At 37.6% G+C, this 27,656-nt stretch overlaps 1 protein-coding gene across 2 annotated transcripts; it reads left to right on the top strand.

Annotated features, from left to right (window-relative positions):
* Positions 1–2,263: 2,263 nt before the first annotated feature.
* Positions 2,264–27,486, top strand: larp7 (La ribonucleoprotein 7, transcriptional regulator). Of its 2 annotated transcripts, XM_043245767.1 has the most exons (15): positions 2,264–2,348; positions 2,591–2,805; positions 2,889–2,989; positions 3,065–3,148; positions 3,246–3,410; positions 4,753–4,855; positions 5,207–5,521; positions 11,208–11,355; positions 11,451–11,590; positions 12,383–12,492; positions 12,589–12,748; positions 12,828–12,919; positions 13,015–16,397; positions 16,609–16,773; positions 25,219–27,486. In XM_043245767.1, the coding sequence occupies exons 2-13, from the start codon at positions 2,601–2,603 to the stop codon at positions 13,087–13,089; spliced, it is 1,698 nt and encodes a 565-aa protein (XP_043101702.1). In that variant the 5' UTR covers positions 2,264–2,348; positions 2,591–2,600; the 3' UTR covers positions 13,090–16,397; positions 16,609–16,773; positions 25,219–27,486. The 2 variants fall into 2 exon arrangements, with proteins under 2 accessions (XP_043101702.1, XP_043101701.1); XM_043245766.1 differs by having other exon boundaries at positions 13,015–16,773.
* The last annotated feature ends 170 nt before the right edge of the window (positions 27,487–27,656 follow it).

Below are 27,656 nucleotides of genomic sequence, written 5' to 3'. Positions count from 1 at the left end.
GTGGGGGGTTGGGGGTGTTGTTTTCTCTCTTTTTGAAGTCCTTTTGTTCCTTTGGATATCCATTCTCAGATCAGTCTTAATGCATATACAGGTTTTGATTCACCTCCTTACACAGTTCTCTCAAAAGCACAGATGATATTAAGTTAAACCAACAGCTGTAGTAAATAATCTCATGTTAAAGACTTTTATATGACAGTCAACATACCTGAGTAATAATCACAACCCAATATTAATACTTTACCTCACTGCAGAACTGAGCTGGTGTTGGAGCATCCATATATGGAAGGGTAATTAGTGCAACCACTGGGAACCTGTTAATATCAAGTATTTTCCTTTAAAAAATGCAAGAAAGAACAGTTCAAGAAGCACATACTTCTGGTAGACAGTCAAATCTCCTGTTCACACAAAGAAAGGAATGCAGTTTTGATCAAAAGCAGGTTCTGTTCTAAGTTCAGTAAATCCGTTCAAGTGTCCACTAAAAACTTATATCAAAAGTCTTGATACAAAAACACTGTAGAACATCCCAAAAGTCAACTATAAAATAGAGAATAGAAAAAAATAAGAAATAGAAAAGGCCTCACAGAAATGGTTTAACACACAAAATAGTAAAATCAGTGCTGTCAAAAAATTGCTTTATTTTAAGAACAACAAAAATACTGTCTGTGTATTCTTCCGAATGGCAACTGTAGATGAACAAAAATAAAGCTCTTTTCATAGTCGAATACTTACGTACACTTTTTCAGCGCACAACTATTTTCTACAGTGTACTATTCCTGTGTGGCCAAATCTCATTCTCGATTTTACTACTTCATCTCTTCTGTTTTTTTCCCTGCACTTCGCATCTCTCCCACTTTCCTTTGAATTCTGTAAAACTATATCTACCTTTTTTATCCCATTGTTTTTTTCCACATTTCGTTCATTTCGTTACTTTTATTTACAATTAAATATTGTTGTTATTTTTAGCTGCTTCTTATCTCCTCTATTGCTAATAATATTGCAATAATTTCCCCTGTATAAGCAGATCTGGGACAGTAAACACTACTGCTACCTTATTGTCTAAACTCTTTGATGCATCTGTGTAAATTTGAACATAACTGTATATATTAATATTATTTCTGCACATTATATAAATTACACTCCTCAACCTTGTTTTTATGTACAAACTATTTAAAATCTACTGTAGTATCTGAAAATAACCAACTGGTAGTGGTACTGTTGGGCTAACATTTAATTGATTAAATTTAAGTTCTGTTGCTTTCTGTATCACTGTGCATCCAAAACCTTTAATTTTCCTCCTCTCTTTTTCCTCCATGATTATGACCATGTAAATGAATCTAATAATTCACTGACAATTGAACCCTTCTTGACTTTTTGCTGTCTCAGATCATTTTACTGATTTGGGTTCTCTGGACAGTTTTTATTCAGATCGGGGCTGGTCCTCTAAGTCACCCCAAAAACCTTTGACAATCACAGCTTTTTCACAGAAAGTTTAACATTGTTTGACCAGTTATCTTATTTAAATTACTATCTGAATTAATTGAAGAAGCAACATAAATGAGCCTAGAAATACCTTCTGCTTTAGCCAACAGAGCATGACCTTTTTTACATTTTGATTGATCACAGGATTGCAATTTATTGAGATTCTCTCCTGCTCATTTTTTTTTTTTTTTTTTTAAGATATAACCATACCTAAATAGACTGGAGTATCCTTTACATGAATATAACAAATGGACGTGTCATGACAACTATTCAAGGCTAACAATTCCCATATTTGTAAATTCAAGTAAACACACTGAGGTGCTAGAAAAAAATTTCAATAATTCTGATGGCTGACTGATTTTTAAAGGCATTTTTTAAAAGAGTTTCCCCTTCAACTTGAATTGCTGAGCAACAATAAGAAAAAGATAAACTGAAACTGGGCAACCTTGCCTTGCACCTCATAGAAAATCTTGTGTGGTGCCTTGACTTAATTTTACTATCTATCCCCACCTTCATAAATTGTTTTCATGACATTGCAAAATAGCTTCAAAACCCAAAGCGTTCTAAACAATAATAATAATAAAAAAATTAAATGTATGTAAAAGGCTTTTTTTTTAATCTAAAAGCAATATAAAACTATCATCTTTAATGATCAGAATAATCAATTAGATCAAAAATAAGTCTGATAATATTAAATATATGTATTTTTCTCATAAAGATAATTTTCAGTTTGATTTTCATCAGGAAGAAGAAGAAGAAGAAGAAGAAGAAGAAGAAGAAGAAGACGAAGAACGGCATTGACGTCATATTTGGGCGACACGAAGGCAGGAACTTTGCGCATGATTTTGTGCTTCTGTCGAATAGCAAAGGTAAAACACTGTAGGTTTTTGTGTCGTCGTCTTCTATATGTATGTAAAACATTTTCAAGGTCGTTATCAATGGCTGTGTCTATGGTAGTGAAAATCGATTATTTTTAATGAAGTTAATTTAGAAAGCGACACGTTAAGAATGTGTGGTCGTTAGTCTTTAGCTTGACATAATTGGTTCTGTACAGATACAGATGGTTCTGTACAGATGGTCTTACCGATATCTTATGACTTTTATCCAACAGGCATAGCAATATGATAGACACGGAGAAGTGTTCCTCGGGAGGGGATGCCGCCTGTTCAAACCATAGTGATAAGAAAGAGAACGAAAAAAAGAAGAGATCTCGGGTGAAACAGCTGCTGACCGAAGTGAAGAAGCAGGTTGAATTTTGGTTTGGTGATGTGAATCTTCACAAGGACAGATTCATGAAGAATGTTATCGAACAGTCACGAGATGGATGTACATATCAGTGTTATGTTCATATCTCATGATGCACATTAATACAATATGATGCACTTACCTTTTTTATTGTTTTACTGTAGATGTTGACATATCCGTGCTGACGTCATTCAACCGAATGAAAAAATTGACCACAGATGTCAAGTTGATAGCCCGGGCTCTTAAAAATTCAGCAGTAGTGGAGGTATGGCTTGCCCGATTTGAATTTTTGTTTTAATTTTTGTAATGGTAATAATGTTAACTGTTACGTTATCTTAAGGTAAATCTTCAGGGAACACATGTACGGCGAAAGGATCCACTTGGTGAAAGCCCAAAAGATGTAGACAACCGTACAGTTTATGTGGTAGTTTATAAGTCCACATTAATATAACATTATTTTTTACTTTCATGTTGTCTGAATGAATCTAATGTATACCCTCTTAAATTTATTGTGTTTTCAGGAGTTGTTGCCAAAGTCAGTGACTCATGTTTGGCTGGAGCGTGTGTTCAGCAAGTGTGGAAATGTGGTTTATGTTAGTATCCCTAGGTACAAGTCCACAGGACACCCTAAAGGCTTTGCATTTGTGGAATTTGAGACAGAGGAACAAGCACAAAAAGCTATTGAGGTAACTTGTGTGCTTTATAAATGTACTATATTGTTAGTATTATTAAAACATTGGAGTATTGTAGGCCTATTTAGGCCTAAAAAATAAGGTTTTGGGCATACTAACAGGATCCTATAAACCAGTGGTTCTCAAACTTTTTACATCCCCCACTTAGAACGCAATCATACCTTTGCCATTGCGGCTAAGTATTTTCCACCTAAAGAGAATAATTAAACCCCAAATTTTTATTCTGTCATCATTTACTCACCCTTGAGTAGTTCCAAATCTGTATTAATTTCTTTGTTCTGCCAGACACAAAGAAAGGTACTCGAGGGTGAATATATGATGACAGAATACATTTTTTTTGGGTGAACTATTCTTTAAATTGATGTACAAGAGCATTTTTATTTTACCTTAGGCAGAGTTTTTCTAACCTCATATTCTATGGCATATGGTATGTCATATTCTGGCAAAACAAAGTGAAATTTAAAGTGAAATTTAAAGTGAAATTTAAAGTGAAATTTAAAACAAATAACTGCAAGTAGGAGGCGGTAAGTCACAGTCATGTCATTCATTTGTTCATTTATTCAGTAAGGAGGCTGTAGTTAAGGGTTGTTAATCACTGACTCTCTGAATCTTTCAAAGCTAACGTTACAGATTCCTTCACGAAAAACACAGCTGTTGCTTGGAGACACAGTTCTGTTGCAGATTTTGGTGGAACTATTATTATTTAGCTGTAAAATATAAAACACAATATTGATAATAATGGTTTGAAAATGAATGCTACATTTAAAACATTTAATATTGTGTTCTTGCATTTTAAATGTGAAAAACAATAAATTGCACAGGGTATGTTTAATTATCAACAAAGGTTTCTAAAATCAATCAAGTGTAGTCTGACAACATTTGATCTTTATGCTATTGATTGAAATCTACTTTAAAGATATAATGAACAGCAGTGCAATTTGCTAAAGCAGCATATTTAGCGGCATCCAATCATACTCAAGCTGCTTGTTTGGATGCAGTCTTTTTTGACCACAAAAGATGAGGTAATTTGATTTCATTTGACCGTTTACGCCACTTGAATTTTCCTGTTTTTATGCCAGAACTGGCATTTTGGTTTGATTTTATTTAATTTTTTTAGTTGACATAGAATTAAATTACTATCAAAACTCAGCATTTTCTTCGCATACCCCCTCCATGTGCCTCATTTGAGAACCAATGCTATAAACAGGTATTGTTGGGATAAGTATGCAAACAGAATTAGATGTAATAATGCAGTATAAAGTAACACAATACGGTTCAATTGCATGTTGGAGTAAAATATACTCAAAAGTATGGTATGTTTTATTTAAAATGACAGATGCTGAACAATCCTCCAGAAGATGCTCCAAGGAAGCCAGGGATGTTCCCTAAGACTTGTAAGAAAAAGACTATACCTTTTCAGGCTATCCAGGACACACAAGGTAACATATCAATATGTATTATGATAAGGCTGCTTGTATATATTACAGTTAAGGGTGTAATGTTACACTCACCATGTATCGGTTCATGGGCATTTTCCAAATCAAAGCAATTATCCTTATCTCTTTGTCATTGGAGATTTTGGAATAAGCAGGGCCTGTGTGTGCCATTATGTGGTTGTTTGGAATGCACTTGTCAAAGGGAGCGATGTAATTTTCCCATTATCTTCAGCTGGGATGTTCCGTTGACAACAAAGCACGAATTGTGGAGATTTGTTTTGCCAGTTTGTTGGGTTTTTTTTGCCATCACATTCTGAATAATCTATATCTAAGCAGCTCTTGTTTTACTTTAAGGTTATGAGGAAGATGCCAAGAAAAAGAAGAAAAAAAGGTCTCGAAATGATCTCAAAAACAGTGCTTCTAAAGAAATGACTGTAAATGAGATGGACAAAGAAGGAATGTTAGGGAATGCAGTTACCAGTGAGCTAAAGAAGCAATCATCAGATGAATATAAAATGGAAAACCCTTCAATGCTGGTCAACAGCACAAGCAAGAATACTGAGAAGAAAAGACGAAGATCACGCAGTTCTGAGGCATTAGTTGGAGAAGACCAAGATGAGATGTCATCCAAAATAAGAAAAGTAGAAGAGGAGGAGAGTGAGATGAAAGGTAGTTTTTTTTTTTTTTTTTTTTTTTTAAAAAGGTTTATGTAGCATCTCGGGAATCACACAATTATAAACTTGGTTTTGAGCAGCTTGTCAGTTAACTACGGCTCTGTGTAGTAAATGCCACTTCATGTGAAAGCATGATTTACAACTTGTTACAGAACCCACTTTACTGACAAGATGCACATGAATATATTAGATGTGACTTATCGTGCCGCCCTAGCCTCAAACTCACTCACTGGTCAGTAAATCTGAGAATTTATTAGTTCACAGTGAATGTATTCATGCAGAGTGAAAATTTAATTATATGTGATTTTCTATATAGTGATTTTCTTGCAATGTAGAGCATTGCTCTCCCACTTAGAGGTGGCAGTCATATCGTCGTTTTATTTTAAATGGAGTGAGTCACCTCATGGGAGCTGACATGGTGATATTGCATAACCTGTAAAACTATGCTGTTGCTTTATCCCAGCATTATTCCTCTTATTGGACACTTTTGCTTATGACATATGCTAATCACATCTTACTAGTGCCAAAGCTGCAAAAACAACAAAGAAATATACAAAGAAATAAATCAATCCGCAAAAAAAAAAAAAATGTAATAAAATTTTGGATGCACCAAAATGAAAATTCTTGGCCCGAAATCGAAAACACTAGTAACACTTTTAGTGCATATTTGGACTTTGAATGTTGTGATCGATAGTGTCAAACACTGCACTAAGATCTAATAACAGTAATAACGAGATATAACCACGATCAGGTGATAGAAGCAGGGCATTTGTAACTCTAATGAGAGCAGTCTCAGTACTATGGAATGATCTTAATCCTGTAAATCCTTAGAGATTCACTTTTTCTCTAAGGATGAATATAGTTCCTATAGTATAGGTTACTATCTTTTCTAGTTTTTTTTGACAGAAAAGGAAGAAATTCAAGATTGGTCTGTAATGTTTTAGTCTTTGGGGTCAAGATTTGACTTCTGAATCAGCTCTTTTAATAGTTTAGATGGAATAGGGTCTAACTTACATGTTGCTGGTTTAGATAATTTAACAAGTTTGAATGATTCTCTTCTCCTATAATAGAGAATGAGTGGAATTTTTCCTCAGGGGATCTATAGCTCACTAACTGGTGTGAAACTGTAGCTGACGTTACATAGTCAAAATTTTATCTCTGATAGTATCAATTTTAGAAGTAGTTCAAAAGTCATTACTGCAGTACTCTTGGGGAATGTCAGCACAAGGTGCTTTAGCTCTCTGTAAACACTGGACTATAGTAATTGTTGATTCTATTATATGAAATGTGAAAATGGAGACACAAGCCACCTGAGCACTTTCACCAGGTTTCTCAGTGTGTGCTTTACTGAGTGAGAAGAACCTGTTTGATGTTTTGATGTTTTCGGAAGGGAAGAGGGATGTTTTGCCTCGCTTTGATGCAACATGTGTTGTTAAAAGCGCTATATAAATAAACCTCACTGTCACCCAGTTGCCCTGCTGCAGGTGCTCTCATGCTGGAACTGAACAATTTACTATTCACATTCAAAGCAGTATCTACAGCCCTCAAATTTTTACTGTCCTCAATTAAATTTTAAAACCTTCTCTGTCAGCTTAGCTATTTCCCTGCATTTATCATATGTGAATCCCTGTTTGCTGACAGAAAGAGATAAACTATACATGTGGCAAACAGTGCATGTGACAATGCATGGAGACGCTATGTACTCACCGCGAGTGATGGAACATTTACTTCATTACTGTTGTTTGAGCTTGTAAATGCGGAGCAAACAAGCGCGAGGGAGAAATGAAATGGAGCAGAAAGGTTCAGCAAGTGGCCAAACTTAGGTTTTTCCAGAAATTTTCATCTCTGAGGTTCTCTCTATGCAGGCCTCAGACACCCACACAGGCATATAGGATTATAATGGAAGAATAACTTGATATATAAATGGCTGTATTACTAATTATACAGCCATTTATATATCAAGATAATTTATAATTGATTCATTCATATCTTTACCAATAAAAATCTTTAAATACTCTCACAAAAACATACTCTCTCCAGTAAATGGAGACTCCACCGTGGGACAATCCAGCACATCCGGAGTTGATTTGGAGATGCTCAGGTAGACCTGTTCACTTCCCAGGAATCCTCCCGATGCCAGCTGTTTTACCTCCTGTCTGATGTTCCCTTCTGGGCACTGATGCACTAGCACACAGCTGGCCCTGGGTTCTTCTTAAAAGTACGCCTTTTCCTCAGTGAGCCGTCTTTCACAGACCATGTGCGATATCTAGGGCTGCGACATCTAATCGCTAAAATCGATTATTAACAATAATGAAAATAATCGACAATGATTCTCATTATCAGTTAGTCTGATTTCGAAAGCCCCCCCTTGGAGGATTGGCACAATTTGGCACCGCTGCCTGGATCTATGGAATCTACACATCTTTCTTCTGGATGGGACATAGTAGACCTCTCTGCCCTTCCGCAGGTCATGGGGGATACCATCACCATCTACCTCCAACCTCTATGAGGCAGGCCTATGCACTGAAGTGGGGTCTGGTTTGTTGGTTGGTGTTCCTCTCGCCGAGAGAACCCCCAGAGATGCTGCACCATTACACTGGTTCTGTGTGCTTTCTTTAGTCTTTCACCCCTGGTGAACTCTTGACTCCTCCATTGCATCCCAGGTCAGACTAGTTGGAGTAGTTTGAACTGTGCCCGAAAGAAGGCTTTCTTTACCCTCTTCGGACCTGCCTTCATTATTTTACTCTCTTTCCACAGAGACTAACTTCTGCTTCTGCTCCAAAAATATTTGGGCATTGGGATGTTAACGCATTAAGTCTAATTTGTTCTGACATGCTCGCCTGTCAGCATTTGTTCCTCAATTACATAACACAGTTTGGGTTGCGGTGTTTTCCATAGGGACCCCAATGATGTCAGTCAATGGCACACTGTCATAGTGACTGACTGAAAGGGAATGTCTCATAGCATGAGCATCTCTACAGTTAAAATTTGAGGCCTGTGCAAGGCTAATCATCATCATCACCATCACAATCACCTTCCAAAATCTAAAGTCATTCATCGCCTAGTATATACATTTATAAGTACAGAAAAGTATCTACCATTTATGGGCACTCTCTGTAAGTGACAGTTCTTACCCACAGTTGTCTGTATGTACAAACTAATTACCATGCATGCAAGACTATTATGTCTCTTATTTGTACATGCATTTCAGCACCTTGTGTTATCACTCATTCATCTGGGGGTAAAATATATTTTTGCAATTTTTGGGGGTCCCTTAACTTGCTCAAAAACTTGGCATACACCTTGGAATCTGCGGCCATTAGGGTCGGGCAGAGATTAGTACACAGGCGTGGGAAAGGGGCCTTTACAACACCCCCTGGAATAAGGAGGGCCATATATCATACATACTTGCATGTATACATATGAATCTTGGTACACCTATAGTTCTTATCGAGCCAAACAACTTTCACTCTGCAGATTATAGGCTTTGCTTAACAGGAAGTTGGCTTTTTATGGTTTTGTGAAAAATACTAGCTCTGGATTTAGATATACTTGTCCTAGGATTTCTACTTAATTGCCATCAAACTGTCAACATGATCTCAAGACACTGTGGATGAAAAGTTGAGGGGGTTTTTGATACCTCAAACAGCTTGGCCATGCCGAGGCGTTGAAAATATGGTACATGTGATAAATGAGAAACAGGAAGTATTTAATAACATCTGCATAAATTGTCTAATTTTTATTTTCAGACTTTAGGGGTTTGTTGTTGTTGTATAATGCCGATGGCTTAGGAGTCCATGTTATATCACCACCTACTGGCAGCAGTAAGTGTGTCGCTTTCAAAAAGCTTTCAAATATTTAAAAAATTCTTATGAATCACTCATGCAGGTTATTCCTCTAGTGCAGTGGTTTTCAACCTGTGGGCCGGTTGCAGGGGGGCCGCCAGTTATTATCAATAGAAATAATAATATTGCTAATGTACGTAAAAATGTGTAGTAATAATTAAATATCATAATTAATTAAATAACAAAAAATAATAATAAACTGTTACTATGCGTTCACTATTCCAGGTCGTTGATTGGTTTAAAAACAACCCGCCGATTTAGGCTATGTAACATATTTTTGCTGCATACATGCCAAAACAGATGTAAACATGGATAAATGGTTGACAACGGGATCGCTGAAAAGGGAAAATACTTCATCTACAAGTAAGCAGGACACAGAAAAGACTCAAAATAAACCTAAAAGAAGAAAATATAGCAGCGACACAAATAACAGGTTCATTTAAATTTTTTTGCAGTGGGCCGTGGAAACATATGTGTTTGGTTGTGTGGGCTGTGAGTTAAAAAAGGTTGGGAACCACTGCTCTAGTGCTTATATTGAAAACAAAAAAGCACTAGTTTATCAGTGAATTATAACATTGAAATGTTTTCCCCTGACACATTCTTAATCATTGCTTTTGTTGGTGTGATGTGGCAAGCTTTGTGTGTGTGTGTGTGTGTGTGTGTGTTTGATCTCTCTCTTAGTCTATATAGGCGTTTAAAGTCTCATTGTAATGATATAAATGGTTTATTAATAAATGGCTGATTAGTTGGCTAATGCTTAAAATGAATGGCTACTAGTCGATCAAAAAATCTTAAGTTGAGACAGCCTCAGGCAGTTTTGCCTTGCAATGCTTGAAAAAAATCTTACTCAGCCTGTTCCCAGTGTCTCAGAAAAAATCATCACAAATGGAGGAGTATTTATTATAATAAGCGATATTACTAAAAAACACACATTGTCTGTTGTCAGGAGCAGTTAGTTGTTTCTTTTACAGTTGTTTATTTTAATCGTGAAAACGAGTGAAGAGTAATGGTAACATGAATGTGGTCTAATATGTTGACACAGACACAATTGGCATGTCTTTCCATTGCACGTAACACAGATCCGCTACGTGGACTTTACTGTGCCGAATAGTTAGTTAAACTCATTATTTTTGTTTTCTTTCCATACAAAAAGTATTCCCATAGCTTCATACTATTACAGTTAAACCACTGATGGTAGATGAAGCATTCAGACAACGTCTTTCATTCTTTATGCACCTTGACAGTTGTTTGTCAGTCAGTGGGACAGTCACAAACCTCTTAGTTTTTGTCCAAAATATTGTGTTCCGTGGATGAACAAAGCTTTTAAGCGTTTGAAACTGCATGGTGCCCTGAAATGCCCTGTGCACTTTAGACCATGTGCTTAGACCGTTAAAATAGGGCCCATCTTGTTTATTTGATTGAGACTCCTGAATCGTTCCATTTGGTTTTAAATCTCCTTTTTTTATTAAGGAATAGTGTGGAAAAACAGTATACAATAAGCAACAAATGTTTCAGAGTAGTATGCTTTATTGTCACATGACAAACACAAAGTAGTAAATGCTGTATTGTGTAATTGAACTCATTTCATAATTGGTAACCTTGACATATTTGGCAGAACTGAATCCGCAATGAGCTGTCTTTAACTGACTGAACAATTATATTTTTGCAGTTAAACTAATTGGAAAAAGTGATATAGCCTATTTTGGTTACACTAAATATGCAAATAATGATACATTCCGTTTACACTACAATCACACCATTTTCTTTCGCAATTGGTGTGTAAATGCAATTTGTTTCTGTCATTTACTCATTTACTTCTGTTATTTTATTGCCTAGATTTATCAACTGGGAGCAAGAATGAAGAACAGTTGGACTCTGAGAAGAAAGACGATTCTGTTTTGAAGGCTAAGAGGAAAAGAAAGAAGAAGCTCAAGGAGAGATTGAAAATAGGGGAAGAGGTCATCCCACTCAGGGTCCTCTCAAAGTAAGTAATGCTGTATATCTTTTTCAAGTCAAGGATCATAAATAATTGTGTATTGTGTGAGATGCTACAGTGATGAAGTGGATTTTAACTGTCAGGAAAGAGTGGTTGAACCTGAAGCAGGAGTACCTGACAATGCAGAAGCACTGTATGGCCCATCTGAAGCAGTCAGTGGCTCAGATCAACCAGAAGTCAGTGAAGTATGACATCATGCAGACTAAAGAGAATGAGAACGCTTGTGAGTATCTTTTGTTGACATCTTGACTGTTAATAAATCTTGGCATTTAACTGTCATGAAACAATGGGTTTGCTGGAATCACAGGCAGTTAATGGACCTTCATTTACCAAGAAATGTTTGCTAGACAAGCTGAGATGTGAGCAATCGGATCATCAGAATGGAATGAGAGGTAGAATTTAGTATTATTAGCATAGAACCTAATTATATAGGCATAGTAGTGAAGTGGTCCAAGAACTGAGCCCTGAGGCACCACAGTAGATGTTGTGACACCTCACCTCTCCGAGATTCCTTGAAGGACCTCTCTGAGAGATAAGACTCAAACCATTTAAGTGTGGTTCCTTAGATGCCATTTGACAATAGGCTTGACAGGAGGGTCTGCTGGTTTTTTTATTAGGTATGTGTGAGGGAGTAAGGGGGTGAGTGAGTGAATGTATGTACAATTGCAGGAGAAATAGCTTAAAAGGGATGAGACGGAGTAGTACTATGACTTGATCCTCTGGTTTTAATTACATGAAACTCAGTTGACCACACTTTACTGTTTATCCCAACACAAGACTGTAGGACAGGGACAATACACTGATTCTGAGAATTTAATAATGATTCATAGTGTATAGCTATTATAAAGTGTTACCAGTGATTGTTTGAGGGACGCAAAGATTAAATAAAGACAATTATAAATGATTATAATGATTATTGCACTTTCAAAATTGTGGAAACAAAGATGAAAACATAATTCATATTTTATTTCATGTAGTCAAGTTTCTTTCTTTCTTTCTTTCTTTCTCATCAAAGCCTGTAAGGATACAGCTAAGAAAGAGCCCCCTTCTGGCCCTAAGTTTGCAAGTGGAGTCATTGTCAAAATTAGCTATAACCAGCCCCTGCCAAGCAAGAGGTGCATCAAGGTATACTAACATATTAGTTCAATGAATCAGTAAGCCTATCTTGGGTTTATCAATCAGTAAGCCATTTTTAAGAGGGGTTTCTTTTCATATGCACAGGATTCACTGTCTGAAATGTCCGATGTGGCTTATGTGGACATTCTGGATGGAGATAAAGAGGGTTACATTCGATTCAAGAGTCCTGAAGATGCACACAAAGTTATCACAGCTCGATTAGAACTTCAGAAAAAATACAGCTGGAACCTTGAACTCCTCTCAGGTTAGAAGGATCATTTTCATTGAGTATCATTTTATTCATAAGATATGGCAAACTAAATCATGTATTAATGTAAAAATAGGTGACCATGAGCAGAGGTACTGGCAGAAGATTTTGGTGGACCGACAAGCAAAGCTAAACAGTCCTAGGGAAAAAAAGCGTGGAACAGAAAAGGTAACATAAACCTCACTCAACAGCCTTTAAAGGCAAAGTTAAATAGATTTGTAGTTTTATCAATATCACAAAATATTTGTCATTGTTTTTCATAGCTCATTTCTAAAGCTGACAAAATCATCATCGCTCGGGCCACTGAAGCAAGTAAGCACATCCGCTTTGATGACTAACAGTCTGTGCTATAATTACTTAATCAGAAATATTTTAAGAAAAACAAAAATATTTCAAATGACATAGCCAATAAATTGTGTAGATCTGACCTGTTATTCCTTGAATGATCAAGTAATTACTGATAATGATTATATAATGATTGAGTTTTGTGTTGGAATTAAGATGTCTGGAATCATTATCATTATTATTAGTATTATCACAATTAGTAAGTTGTTTAATGTTTTTAAGTTGTTATATTTTGATGGCAAGAAAACCAGTTGTATATGTAGTTATATTTGCGTCCTTGTTATTATTTTTATTATTGCAGTTCTTCTTTTTAATAAAATTCTTTACTGAGAAACTTGTAAATAAAGGTGTCTGTGAGGAAAAAAAATTCCTCTCAAAACGGGCACCTCTGCATTGATCAGTCCACCAAGAAAGGTTGTAAATTAAGGTGAAGTAAAAGACCCTTACCTAGACCAATCATTGCTCAAACAGCCTTTGAGACAGATCCTCTTAAAGAGTCATTTTAAATCACTGTCCACTCTCCGATCTTAATAAGAACCCAAACAAAAAAAAAAACCTTCCAGCTTCTTACAGATTCCTCAAATCTCCATTTGTGTCAAAACCTTTTTACTCTTGTACAGCAACAAAGCTAACGCAAGTAATAATTTTTTAATTATTTAAATGTTTTAATTATTAATGTTTTAATTATTTAAAGGTGTTAAAAATCATCTTAATAAGAGGGGCTTATCTAAGAAACACCCTGATTAACCTCATTGGGTTAGGGTTAATTTTGTTCGCTTAGCAAAGCCAACATATTGTAAATTTAAACTTCTTTTTGTTATTATTTTTTCTTCTGAGAATTAATTTTCCAAATCTATCTCCTCCTTGGGCTTTAAAGCCACATGCCCCAAACTCATCAGAGATCTGGGCCTTAATGTCTAGTTTGTTGCTATGCCTTTTCAGACTGATCAGACTTGCAGTTTTTTCATTTATTTGTCATTATTATAAAAAATTGTCATGTGGCTTTTTATTGTCATTTTAAGTACAACTGATACAACAGAATTCATTTCACTAAAGCAAAACTAAAAAAACTTGTTCTGTTTATCAGAAGATGACAGGTGCAATAGATGCTTGTTGCCCCCGGCAGACCATACTTGTACATTTTACACTTAGTCTGTATCAAAAAAAGAGGAGCAGTAAGAATTCAATGTCAAAAGCTCTTAGTGTTTCTGTAAAACCATGTCCAATAATGGCAATTTTTGGAATATCTCCTGTTGATGGCTTATATAAGAAGCACCATGCCGATATTATTGCCTTTGCCTCATTGATAGCCAAAAGACGTATACGATTGCCCCCCTCCTAACCTCTCTTTTTTATTTGATGTCTTTCTTACATTTGGAAAAAATCAAACACTCTATCAGTGACTCTGTCAATTCATGCTATAAAATGTGTGTATGTATACCTATATTTCAGAAAAAAAAATTGTCTCTTAATGGTTGGATGTCTAAGTGGTGCACGCAGAATAACATAGGTTTCACAGACAATTAGATGAGTTTTTGGTGCAGACCTGACCTGCTGAAAAGAGACTGAGACTTAAGAGCAACAATTTAATTGATGTTCAACAAATAAAAACTGTTTATAATACAGAGCAGGAAATGATAAAACTTGGATTACTGAAAATCATGTCCCTTTCTACGAAAGCACTTTTAATAAATTATAACCTAGAAACTCTGCTTGAGAGAGACCTGGATAAAACCAAACAAATACCTTACTTTAAAGAGTCTACCCCCCTAAGACTGCTGCTATAAAAATGCGCCACATCCTAAAGGTAAAGAGGGAGATGCTAGAGTTTATAGCAATATTCTCAGCACTTCTTAGAGGGCAGCAGGTGCTACATATAACGTTAACTAGAGAAACGTGCTAATGATAAATCCCATCATGTTTGTTCTGGCTACTATATACAAGCCACCCAGGCTTAATAACACAGATGTTATTAAAGAATTCACTGCTTTTCTAACTGACACTGCTGGCTGCAGTGATGATGTTTCAGATCATTATATAGTCTTGTGTGAATTCCATATAGCTAAAACCCTAAACTCTGCACCTTGTTACCAGTATGGTAGAACTAGCACTTACACTACAAAAGAATGCTTTGTTAGCAATCTTCCTGATTTATCTAAATTCCTTAGCACATCCAATAGTGCACATCAGAAATGATGTAATCTCTCTTTAGCACTTTAGATACAGTTGCTCATTTATGTTTAAGAAAGATGAAAGAAAACAATTTGACTCAGTGATATAATGAGCACATTCGCACCCTAAAGAGAGCAGCTGGGAAAATGGAGCACAGCTGGAGAAAGACAGATCTAAAGGTATGTTTTAAAGTTTGGTGGGAAAGTATCCTATCATACAGAAAAGCATTTTAAAATGGGCAAATCTGATTATTTTTTCATATCTTTTTAAAAGAAAACAAATATAATCCCCAGTATTGATTCAATACAGTGACTGACTAAATTAAAGAAAAGAAAAAACATCCCAAGATCACAACAGTATTGAACTACTTTACTAAGATTTATACAATCAGAGATACAATTTTAACCATGCTGCTGTCAGCTACATTATCACATCAGATACTATAGGTCCCTGAGGGACAAAATTCTATTCATTTTTGATTATAGGATAGGAACAATTGTACAAACTTGTTAAATCATCTAAACCAACAGTGTGTATGTTAGGCTGCATTCACACTGCATAGTTCAAGTGACCCAATTTCGATTTTTTTCCCTCCCGTTTGGCACAGATCAGATATAGCCCATAAAAATTCACATGGATTCTGATGTTCTCTTTAAGCAGACACATCAGAAATTCTCCTCATAATGTGAATTGTACGTCATTGAAAAAGCAACGGTGGCAAATTAAGTCAACACAGGTGGACAACAACCGCAAAATATCAATAGCGCAGTCGAGGACAAAGGCTCAGATAAGTATACTAATGTAGAGGCAGTACAGGAAAAAATGCAGGGTTGTTACAGAAACAAAAATCTGTAATCGAAGACATTTCAAGGGAAAGGGGAAAGCGGGTTTTAAGCGCTATGGCTACAGTACCAATATAAAATAAAAAGCAAATACAAACATGTGAAAGACCAGAACAACAGAAGCTATAATAGTCATATTACATTTCAATTCTATAATCAAATGGAAAGCATTTTAGGTGATAAGCTGAGCTGTCGCCTATCTGAGATACTAGATAGATTCAGAGAAGAGGATGCCGGTTTGTCAGTGGACTGTGAAGAGCAGGAATGTGATAACCTTAACATTGCAGGTAAGTGTAAATAATTTTTTTTGCAGACGTTAGCTATTGTAGTAACACTTTTTTTCAGCAATTGCCATATTAGAAAAAAGTTATATTATGTTGCCTGCTAATTTTTTAGCATGGACTGTACACTTCAATAACGTTAGTCATGCTACTTTAAAATAAATTCTAATACATTGTGTACATACATTCACTATTTTTAACATGTGTCTCTACACAGAAGTAACATGCAACTGCCTCGAGTGAGATCAGCTGTTTATCCAGTGAGAGGGCTTCAGCCAGTGTGAGCACCACTGATTCATTAGCTGATAACTGCTTCAGCCACTATGGGTACCACAGAATTGACTTCAAGGACCTCAGCACCAACAACTGGCTCCTGATTCTGGTAGGATCAACTGGTAGTCATTTACACACGCACATGCACATATATATATATTTTTACCATTACGAATGTTGACCTCATTTATTAAATTTTAAAGATATTCTTGTTAAGTGAAATGTGTGGTCAGTGCATACCTGATTCTTAGCAGATGTCTGCAACTCATAATGCACTTGGTACATGAGGAGATACAGCATCTTCACTGTAGGCCTCATTGTGTTTTTCACAAATGTCATGAAGAATGCAGCATGCTGAAATAATTGTGGGAACCTGTGACATGTGCATATCAAGATGTTTGACAGACGTCCTTTTTATCTACCAAAATAAATTGTATGGTCATTCTAACACCACTTAATGTCTTGTTGAAACAACGTTGACCCTCAATCAGATTCCCAGTATCTGGGCATGCTTTTATTAGCCAGGACCAAAGTGGGTGAACTGGATTACCCAACAGCATGTTAAGCTACACTCGCTTAGCCAAAACAAGAGTACATGGGGTGGCACGCGCCCCTAACCTAATGTACTATTCAATGGCAGAATCCTACGTGTTGTATGTCACATGACGTTCTTACCTGCAGGTGGTGTCCTGATGATAGACTTATGGTCACACCTAAGAGAGAGAAGAAAGATCTTCAACCCCTGGAGATGAACTGGGGCCCACGATCTGAAACAATGTCCTCTGAAAATCCGAATAGCCTGAAGACTAGATTAAACAGTAATTCAGCAGTCTCTAGAGTGGCGGGAAAACCATTTAGGGGTGATAATCAACAGAATTTGGAAAATCTTTCCAAAATAACTAGGATACAAGTATTACCTTCTTAGGATGGCAGATCAGTAATAAAGTCGACTCCTAGGTGTGACCAGGGGCGGTTTGGGATTGGGAGTGGACACAGTTTGCTGACTGGTAAGTGTTGCAGAGTCTTGGACATCGCACAATCACTACATCCACTCAGGTACCTTCTCACATACCTGGCCATCTCAGGCCACCAGAAGCGGTCTTTTAGCAGTGAGAGAGTGTTGTTGGCCTCTGGGTGGTCAGTGCCCAAAGATGAGCATGTAGAGTGGATGAGTTGTGCACGTTGTTCCTGGGGTACAAATACATTTACCTGTATTTACCTGGAGGACAGTCTGGAGGATTCTTGGGAGCTGGCTCAGAAGTAACTGGGGGAGAAACCCATTGAATTGGGCTCACGAATAGTTCCTTTGGAAGTACCGTCTCGGGTTCTTCCAGCTCCTCATCCTTGTTGTGGATACGTGATAAAGCGTCAACCTTACCATTCTTGTGTCTAGGTCTGTATGAGATTGTGAAGTTAAAACGAGTAAAAATAGTGTCCATCGAGCCTGTTGGGGATTTAACCTCTCAGCATTCTTCAGGTACTGGAGGTTCTTGTGGTCTGTCTACACTACAAAAGGATGTGGTACTCCCTCAAGCCAGTGTCATCCATTCCTCTAAAGCCATCTTTCTTGCTAATAATTCTCTGTTTCTGATGTTGTAATTCATCTCCACTGAACTTCATAGTTTCATAGAGAAAAATGCGCATGGATGGAATTGAGCTGGTTTCCCCTGCTGCTGTGATACGATGGCTCCTACTCTGGTAGTGGATGCATCAACCTCTACAATCAAAGGAAGTTCAGGGTCAGGTTGGACTAAAACTGGTGGTTTAGTGAAAGCCTATTTTAAAAGATTACATGCCTGGGTTGCTGCTGATGTCTATGACACAGACTTTGGTTTGCCTTTTAGGAGGGAAGTCAAAGAGCTGGTAATTATACTGTAGTTATTGATAAAATGGCGATAGAAATTGGCAAATGCGAAGAATTTTTGGAGTTCATTTACTGAGATAGGTTCAGACCAGGAGGTCACTGCTTCAACCTTTCCCTTATCCATTTGTACTCCTCTGGAGTCGATATTGTTACAAGCCTCCCCGTTTGTCTAGGGGGCACGCGAGGCTGTAACAAATAAAGTCAACAAAAACAGAAAATAAAAAACGTCTGACGGTCACATCAATCCCCTGATCCAGAAAAGCACAAACGCAGTCTTGAATAAATCTTTCATTTATTTAACAGAAGAATGACAGAGGAAGCAAATCTTCAGGAGAGGGCAAGGCCAACATAATAAACCAAACTCTCTAACTACTTTGAATATTATAAATAACCTACTCAAAAGAAAATAAATAAATAACAGAGTCTTACCTTACTCCCTAACTAATATAAACATAGGCAAAACCTTCATTTCAAAGAAAATGGCACCCTCTCCCTACCGCTTCCAAAAGACAAAACAAAGTTTAAAAGAAATTTGTTTTCAGTTCAAACACCAGAGCATCCACATGCTCTCCCATAGTTCACGAGAGAACAATTCCCTCACAACACTAAGAGATAAAGACCATAATCGGCCACCCTAAGTACAACCCTTTCTGGATCAGGGAAAAGAGTGAACACAAAGCCGTCAGCGTCCATCATGGTTCCTCTGCGATCTTTATGCAGAGCGCTGATCAACGATGAGCATCAGCTGGGCCCCAATTAACAATCTGCAACAAAGAAAGAGGAAGAGAGAAAAGAAAAAAGACATGCAACACCAAACATGCCCAATAGGTGACATCACCCTCTCAAGATTGCACATTACCCAAATACGTCCACAGGACGTAACAATATTGTAGCCATGGAGTTGAACTGTGTGAAGAGGAAAGCAAAATTTTCCTCCTTGAGGACAGCAGTGACATGTTCTTGGTGCTCAGTGAGATCTCTGGAATAAATTAGAATATCATCAATGTAGACTCAGAATACCTTCGTGAATGAAATCTTGGAAAATAGGAGGTGTGTTGACAAGGCCATATGAGTAGGGGTCACAAATGCTGCCTTCCACTTATCTCCTTTATGGATTCTTATTGTTATATGCACTGCGCAGATCTAATTTTGTGAAGATGGTGGCACCTTTTAGATGTTCCAAAGCAGCAGGGACTAGAGGCAAAGGGTACCTGAACTTTTGTGATTTTATTCAGTGCAGGGTAGTCGATACAATGTCGTAAACCTCCATCCTTCTTGGCGACAAATAAGCTTGAAGCAGCAGCAGAAGATGAAGGGCGGATGTAACCTTGTTCTAAGGCTTCCTTGATGTATTCCTCCATGGCCGTTTGTTCAGGGAATGACAGAGGATAATTTTTCCCAAATAATTCCCACAATTATTTTCCCATGGAGTCCCATGGCCGATGTGGCTGTAGTTGTGTGGCTGTCTTTGGGCGAAAAACATCCTTAAAGGGAGATCAAACTTTTATAACTGTTAGATAACTGTTTTTCAATTGGACTCTCGATAGAGGTGGTATTCACTTCAAATCTTTGAGGAATTATTAAAGGTAAGTGTTGAAAACATTCAATGTGACTATTTTCTCCCCACTTTAGAACTTCACCAGTTTTCCAGGAGAGAATTGGGTTGTGCTGTACCAACTAATGATGTCTGCGGTGGAACCTTCCAGAACCAGCAAGTTAATTTGTTCTGTATGTAACTGTCCAATGACAGGTTGACAATGGTCCAACCTGATGACGAACAAAGTGGTTTTCCAGTTACTGTTTAGACTTGGTCTAAACAATAAATAAGATTGCGTTGATGGTCGTGGTTTGTAGTTGGAGTAGGCGGCTGAGAATTCCGGGAATGAAATTTCCTGCTGACCTGGAATTTTGCGAGAGCTGTGACTGAAATGGAGACATCGGCAGCAGTAAGAAAAACATGTGATAAGTGGTTGCATCTTTATACAGGAACGGTAAAATTGTGATTTCAACTTTTACTTGTAATGGAGTAATATTTGGCCAGTAGTGTGTATATATACTGTGACGGGAGGAGCCAGCGACAGACACAGTGGGCGTGGCGTCAGGCCTCGGAGAGGCTTTTTATTGACAAAATAATAATACAAAATAAAGTGTCCAAGGGGGAAAGTGTCCAAATAAAAGGGGGATCTGGTGTCCTCGTCGTGCTCCGGGTAACGTGCAGGTTGAGGCCGTGTTCCAGGGGGGAAGGGTCCAGGTAAGGGGCGGAGTCCGGCGGTCGCACGCGCTCCCCTTTTTTCTGGCCCGGGGCGCGAGGGGCGGCGGCTTCTTCCGCGGCGTCTCCGTCGTTTCTTTGCTCCGGCGGCAGAGTGGGATGAGCTGTGTGCTCACAGCCTGGACTACGGGGGTCCCACGACACACTTCTCTGACGGCGGGGTGAGGTCCATCGCGCACCCTTCCTGGACCCACGAGGACACCAGCGTGCATGCACGGGGGAAGAGACCGGTCTCTCGAGGAGAGGCGTGTTCGGTATTTAACGGCGACGGTAACGAGGCTAACTCACTTCAGGTGCGCCTCGTCACACGCCGCCAGACCTGAACAATACCCCGCCCCTTCTCTCGAACACACCCACTCCCGTCGGGAGCCTGGTGAAGGGCGGCGAATAAAGGACGGGGTGATGGTGACAATTAAAGAGGAGGGGCAGCCGACTCGTCACAATACTTTCACTCAAGAAATTAATTTGTGTGCATTATCCGCCTCTCTCTATTATGTCTATGAATGCTGATTCTAATGCATCTTTTTCATCATCAACATGGAAATTAAATTTGAGACTTTATGTGCAGCCAGTACTGAGTTAGAAAATCAGTTTAATCTTTAAGTCTGTGTGGTGCCCCGGTGGCCTGTATACAGTAGCCAGTATGAATATCACTGGAGATTTATCACTAACATGTGTTTCTCTGGATAATGTTATATGCAGCACCATAACTTCAGATGTGTTAAATGAATATGCTCAGTACTTTTCCGAGGGAAGGCTTTAAGTATAAGTTGTAGCAACAACTCCCTCTTTACCTTTTTACCTTTAATCTTGGCAGGTAGACTCTGATGTATTTGTCTGGTTTTAGTCAGATTTCTCTCAAACTGAGAAAATCTAGGTTATAATAGTTCAAAAGTTGATCAAAAGTGCTTTCATAAAAAGTGATTTAGTATTTTAATTATTTTGCTGTATTATAAACAGTTTTAATTTTTTAAACATCAATTAAATGAGATTCTTAATTTGGTTTAGATGGTTTTTTTTAGTTTAGGGAACAGGTAGTCTTTATAGTGTAATATCTAAGTGAAAGTCTTTAGTGCTAAGTATTATCTGGCTTCAGTGATGTGAGGTGCCTAACAGACAGTTGGGTTTAGCCAGTCTGTCTGCTTCTTGATTTGGGCCCCAGTCAAGTACAAACTCTAAGACTAAGACCATATTTTTAGAGAAGATTGGAAGCACCTCAGGAGGGACGAAGACCATCTCTTTTCAACAGGTCAAATCTACCCCAAAAATACGTCCAAATGTCAATGAAGCCTATGCTGTTCTGCAGGCATCACTTAGCATGCTGCCGTCACGCAATGGCTGGATGTCTATGTATTAACACCCGGAATGCAGTAATGGGGAGCAGAGCAAGTACAGTGTCTGACATTGTACCTGTAAGTTCTTACCTCTTAAATTAGATTTTTAGTCATCTCCGAGTAGTGAAGTTCAACATCATTAGCGACGATGCGAATTACAATTGGATAATGGTGACTGGTGTCTCTATATTCACGTTCCGTACAATAAAATCACCAATTAATAGAGCAGTTTCATCAGGTTTTCTGTGGGTTCATCACTGGGGAGAACCTGTTTGTTGTTCTGATCGGAAAGGAAGAGTGGTGTTTTGTCCCGTAACTGTGCTGTCTTACAGCTACCCAATTGCCCTGCTGCACAGGTTCTAATGCTGGAACCGATCAATGCACATGACTTCCTGAACTAGTCACATCCAAGCCGTATCTACAGCCCTCACATTCGTACTCTCCTCAAAGTTTGTATGCATGTCTCTAGAACATTTTCTGTAACTATATCCCTGCATTTATCACATGTGAATCCCTCATCGCAAACAGAGAGAGAGAAACTGTACATTTAACATGAAGTGCAAACAACAAGAGCCGGAGAAGCCATACTCACCATGATTGATGGATTATTCACTTAGCTATTAACAACAATGCTAACACACTGCACCCTTGTTGAACTCACAGTTGTGAATGATCAACAATCAAATTAGTTTTGATTAATTTTGTAGATAATACCAGAAATATGGAGGGAATGAAGATATTTCTTTATCACTTTAAACAACAGTGTAGTTTTTGTTTATAATTCTGAGCTACAAATGTAAACCTCTCAGCAGAATGATGTCCCTTTTCATTCAGATGGTGATGGATTGTTTGAAGTTCCCTGTCTATCAGTCACTATGAGTTATGTTGTGACGACAAACTGTGGTCTTGCCCTTATTAGCTCTGATAAGAGAAAACTCCAATGAAAGCGGAGTTCCAGCAATTCACCAAAAGAGCTATTTCGGTGTGCAGTCGTTTCGGCTGTGCCCTCTCAGGTGTGGGCGTTATCTGTCTGCAAATGACGGCCACGATCGCTTTCTTCAGTTTCTGGGTCTTTGACACGCTGAAGATGTGTTTAGGAAGGGATTATGTCCTCATTGCGAGGCCATGCCCATGACAGTACTGCAATCCTCCCTTTCTATCCTTCGGGAGGTATCGGCACCTGCTGCTGTCACCCAACCTGGTCTCTCTGCAGCTAACAAAGGAGCTGCTAGCCAGTATTGGGCTGGAGGTGTCCACATCGCCCGGCCCTGAGCCCTTGCGGTTGGTGTTGTTGAACTCAATGCTGAACTGAAGTCAATGAACAGCTTTCGGATGTATTTTTTCCTTTTAAATACTCTTATAATGTAACTCTTACAATGTTGAAATTGTTACTCAATATTTTATTGAATTATTGAATAAGATATAGGAGAAATAAAATATAATATCACAGCATTTACAATGTTACATGTTACGGCTATGACACTCCAATACTGTGATCTTTCTCACATTGATTTTGAGTCGGACTCAGATTTTCAATCAGGAAAGAGAGACTGCTCTTATTAGAGTTACAAATGACCTTCTTCTATCCTCATATGATCGTGGTTCTATCTCTTTATCAGTACTATTAGATCTTAGAGCAATGTTCAGAAAATACTGATCACAACATTCTCTTGAATAGACTAGAAAACTACGTTGGCAATAGCAGAAGCGCTTTAGCATGGTTTATATCGTATTTATCTGACAGCTATCAATTTGTAGCAGTACACGAGAAGGTATTATATCATTCACAAGTGAAATATGGAGTACCTCAAAGCTCAGTACTAGGCCCGTTACTTTTCACAATTTACATGTTACCTCTGGGAGATATTAATAGGGGACATGGTGTTAGCTTTCACTGCTATTTACATTTACATTTAGTCATTTAGCAGACGCCTTTATCCAAAGCGACGTACAAATGAGGTAGGCATATAGAAGCAAATTAATATCAGCAAAAGGGCAGTAGTGCATAAGTGCTCTGAGTGGGGTCTTGTCTTACCTAGCGCAGACACGAGGCTTTTTTTCTTTTTTTTTTTAAACAAGAAAAGGATAGGAAGGAGCAGGAGAAGAAGAAAGTGTTATCAAAGTTGGGTCAAGTGTAGACAAAAAAGATGAGTTTTGAGTTGGTTTTTGAAGATTGCTAGTGACTCTGCTGCCCTAGTGGCAACGGGCAGATCGTTCCATCAGCGAGGAACAGACCAGGTGAAGGTGCGCAAGAGTGATTTTGCACCTTTTTGTAAAGGCACTGCAAGACGCCTTTCGTTTGCAGAGCGTAGCCACCTGGAGGGAACATATGATTCAATTAATGAGTGCAAGTATGAGGGAGCAGAGCCTGTGATTTGACCTGTAGGCCAGCATCAGGGATTTGAATTTGATGTGGGCATCTATAGGAAGCCAGTGTAAACTAATGAAGAGGGGCGTGACGTGGGCCCTCCTTGGTTCGTTGAAGACCACCCTTGCCGCTGCATTCTGGACCATCTGAAGAGGTCTGGTTGTAGAGGATGGGAGGCCAGCAAGGAGGGTGTTGCAGTAATCAAATCACTGCTATGCAGATGATGTTTAGCTGTATAGTTATATTTCTGAGGTGATACACACCAAATTGAGAAAACAGCAGAATGCATGGTCAATATAAATAAAACTGGATAATGAGTAACTTGGACCTAAAACCATGACATGTATTAATCTAGAACACAGTCCAACACTTGATTGCAGCTCTGTTCATTCTTCTTGATCAGTTAGGAACCTAGGTGTGCTGTTTGACAGCAATCTTTCCTTTTAAAACCATGTGTCTATCATCTGTAAAACTGTGTTTTTTCATCTGATAATACCTAGAAAATCAAAATTGACTGTGGGCAGATTAATTAGCACCCAAACTCTGGACCAATCTACTTTGCACTGTTTGGGAAGCAAACATTAAAGATTGCTAAGCTGCATTAATTAGATCAGCCATAACTGGGAACACTTCTCATAAAACACAGTGTACTCATTATTGTAAAAAGAATGGCATTGACTCTAATAATAGTCTGTTTCTTTCTTTATTTTTGTATCCAGATCAGATAGTGGATCAGCACTCAGAAGATTGTTCATCAGAGACCAGAACACCTAGATAAGCCTCCGCGGATAAATCATCTGAACCAGGCGCACACACACACATACCTCTGGCTTGCTTTGTTGGGGCCCTTAATTTATAGGGGTTAATCGTCGATTTGATTACAGAGACCGCTTTTGAACAATTTGTTATTAAACGCAATCTTGTTCTTATCATTGTATCTCTATCCCTTCATCCCTATGATTGTATTCTCCTATTTTATAATGTTCAGTTCTTTGATACAATGTAGATATATTGATTGCTGATTTCACTGAATGCTGTTCATTTTATATTGTTTTATGAGGTACCATTGTATTCCTTGACCATCAGAACATAAAGACCACTTTTTTTTAATAGAATATATATAAAAGCATGAAACTTGGTACTCTTCTATATAATACCAGCCATATCTCCCAGCCCAATCAGAAGCCTATAAAAGGAGTGGTCAATCATTAAATCAACCATTTTTATTTATATTTATAAATAAATTTATATGATGGGGTGAAACGAAGACGAGAAGTACCAACTTGGACCTGGAAATCTGAAGGGTCTGGAATTATTCTGGATAAAGGAATGCTCAGATTTTTTCTCTGATATTTTCCAAACTTCTCAGGCATTATAGGTGAACAGTCAGAGCTGCAAAAACTGAAAAGTACTGAATAAATGGCATTATTAATTGTGGCCAGTGTGTTTCAGAGCAAACATTTATTTCGTAACACGATTTCTCCCTTATTTTAAATTATTGTTTTCCCAGGTTTAAGTTTTTGCAAATCTCAGAAATGCTTTGATAGTAAAAGTTCACATTCATGAGCGGTTTATTCCAAGTATACTCACACTCTTGCTTGAGAGAAAAAAAAGTTGAGAAACTGAATTTCATGCACACTTTATTTAACAGTAATATAAAATACCTTTTCATAGCTGTAAGTGCATGCACCATCTGCCAACAGTTTGGAAGTAAAATTATAAAAGCAAGGGCACTTAAGCTTTTGTTATATATATTAAAAAAAAAAAAACATTGATGGAGTTTGTTTTGTAAAGCATTTAGCAATAATAAACTGATATACAAAGCAGAATCAATAATAATAATCATAATATGAAAATTAGACTTTAGTCTGTGGCACCCTAAAAAAAATAAAATAAATAAAAAATAAAAACTTTGTATGACACAGCATCATGCTTTTTGAGTTTAACATCAGAGAACCACAAACTTATTTCAAGTTAACACGTAAACATGCTAATTCAGACTATATATACTGGTGTATATACAAGCATTTGTTTAAAATCATGACTCCTCATCCAGGGTAATAGTAGATGCTTTGATTACAAAACAAGCCTGAAGCTTTTCCAAGTGTTATAGCTAAGAATGGCAGTACATTTTTAGGATTTGTCCACTAAGCACACTACAGGTAAAAACAGGGTTTGGCAGCCAAAGGTAATTCAATATTCTTAGTCAAGTCTTACAAAACATGCATAGGCTAATATTTTCAATTAATAAATTTTTCTTTCCCGCTTTCTTTTTTTTCTTTCTTTATTCCTTTTTAATACACACACACACACACACACACACACACACACACACACACATTTTTTTTCTCTCTCAATATGTTAAAAGCGGGAGGAAAAAAAAAATTACAGAACTTTCAATCAAGCCATAATAAATGCACCCTAGGCCACCCAAATAAAACAAAGCATACAGTAAGCACAAAAAAGTGAAAAGAACCAAAAAAAAGTCCAGTTTTTAAACTCCAAGAAAATTTATATTCATTAAGCTAGCTTGTAATAAATACAGAAAGTAGGATCCAAACACACAAAGAAACCTGAGGTAAGCATAATCTGTACAAAACCATATAACATTCCATTTTTGGCATTATAACAATGTTGCAAACATTCCTTTAAGACTGCCTAATTTACTCTAGAGCTAGTTTATAAGAGTAGCAAAAAGGTATTAATAAATAGTCCTTACTTAGTTTGTACACTTTTTTTTTTTAAGTTCTGTCCATTTTTAGTGCTGTATTTTTGTAAACGTACAATAGTTAGCAAGAAATTACACACAAAAAGAGAAAAAAATCCTTTATCCAGTAAGTAAAGGTCTTTTCACATAAGATCTCTTGTCTGCTCTAATTCCCTGTGCCGAAATCAAGATGGCCCCCCCTCCCAATTTAATTTCGAACAGATGACAGCTTTTCATGTTTTTAAGCAAAAAAAAAAAAAAAAAGAACAAAAAAGGTATATCCAAAGACTAGCGAGTGTCACTCTGAATTATGTTTGAAATGCTGCTCTCCCCCTCACCTCTTCTCTACTTTATTTCTCGTGTCCTTCGTCTCTTTTTCCTTTTCTCTAAACCTACACTCCAATCTTTCCTTTCCCTCCATCAACTATGGCATGGAAAAAGATAGGGAGG

The sequence above is a fragment of the Puntigrus tetrazona genome, chromosome 7, assembly GCF_018831695.1.
Source record: "Puntigrus tetrazona isolate hp1 chromosome 7, ASM1883169v1, whole genome shotgun sequence".
Classification (NCBI taxonomy): domain Eukaryota; kingdom Metazoa; phylum Chordata; class Actinopteri; order Cypriniformes; family Cyprinidae; genus Puntigrus; species Puntigrus tetrazona.
The sequence above is the reverse complement of the archived record's forward strand: the minus strand, read 5'-3'. Positions and strand labels throughout refer to the sequence as shown.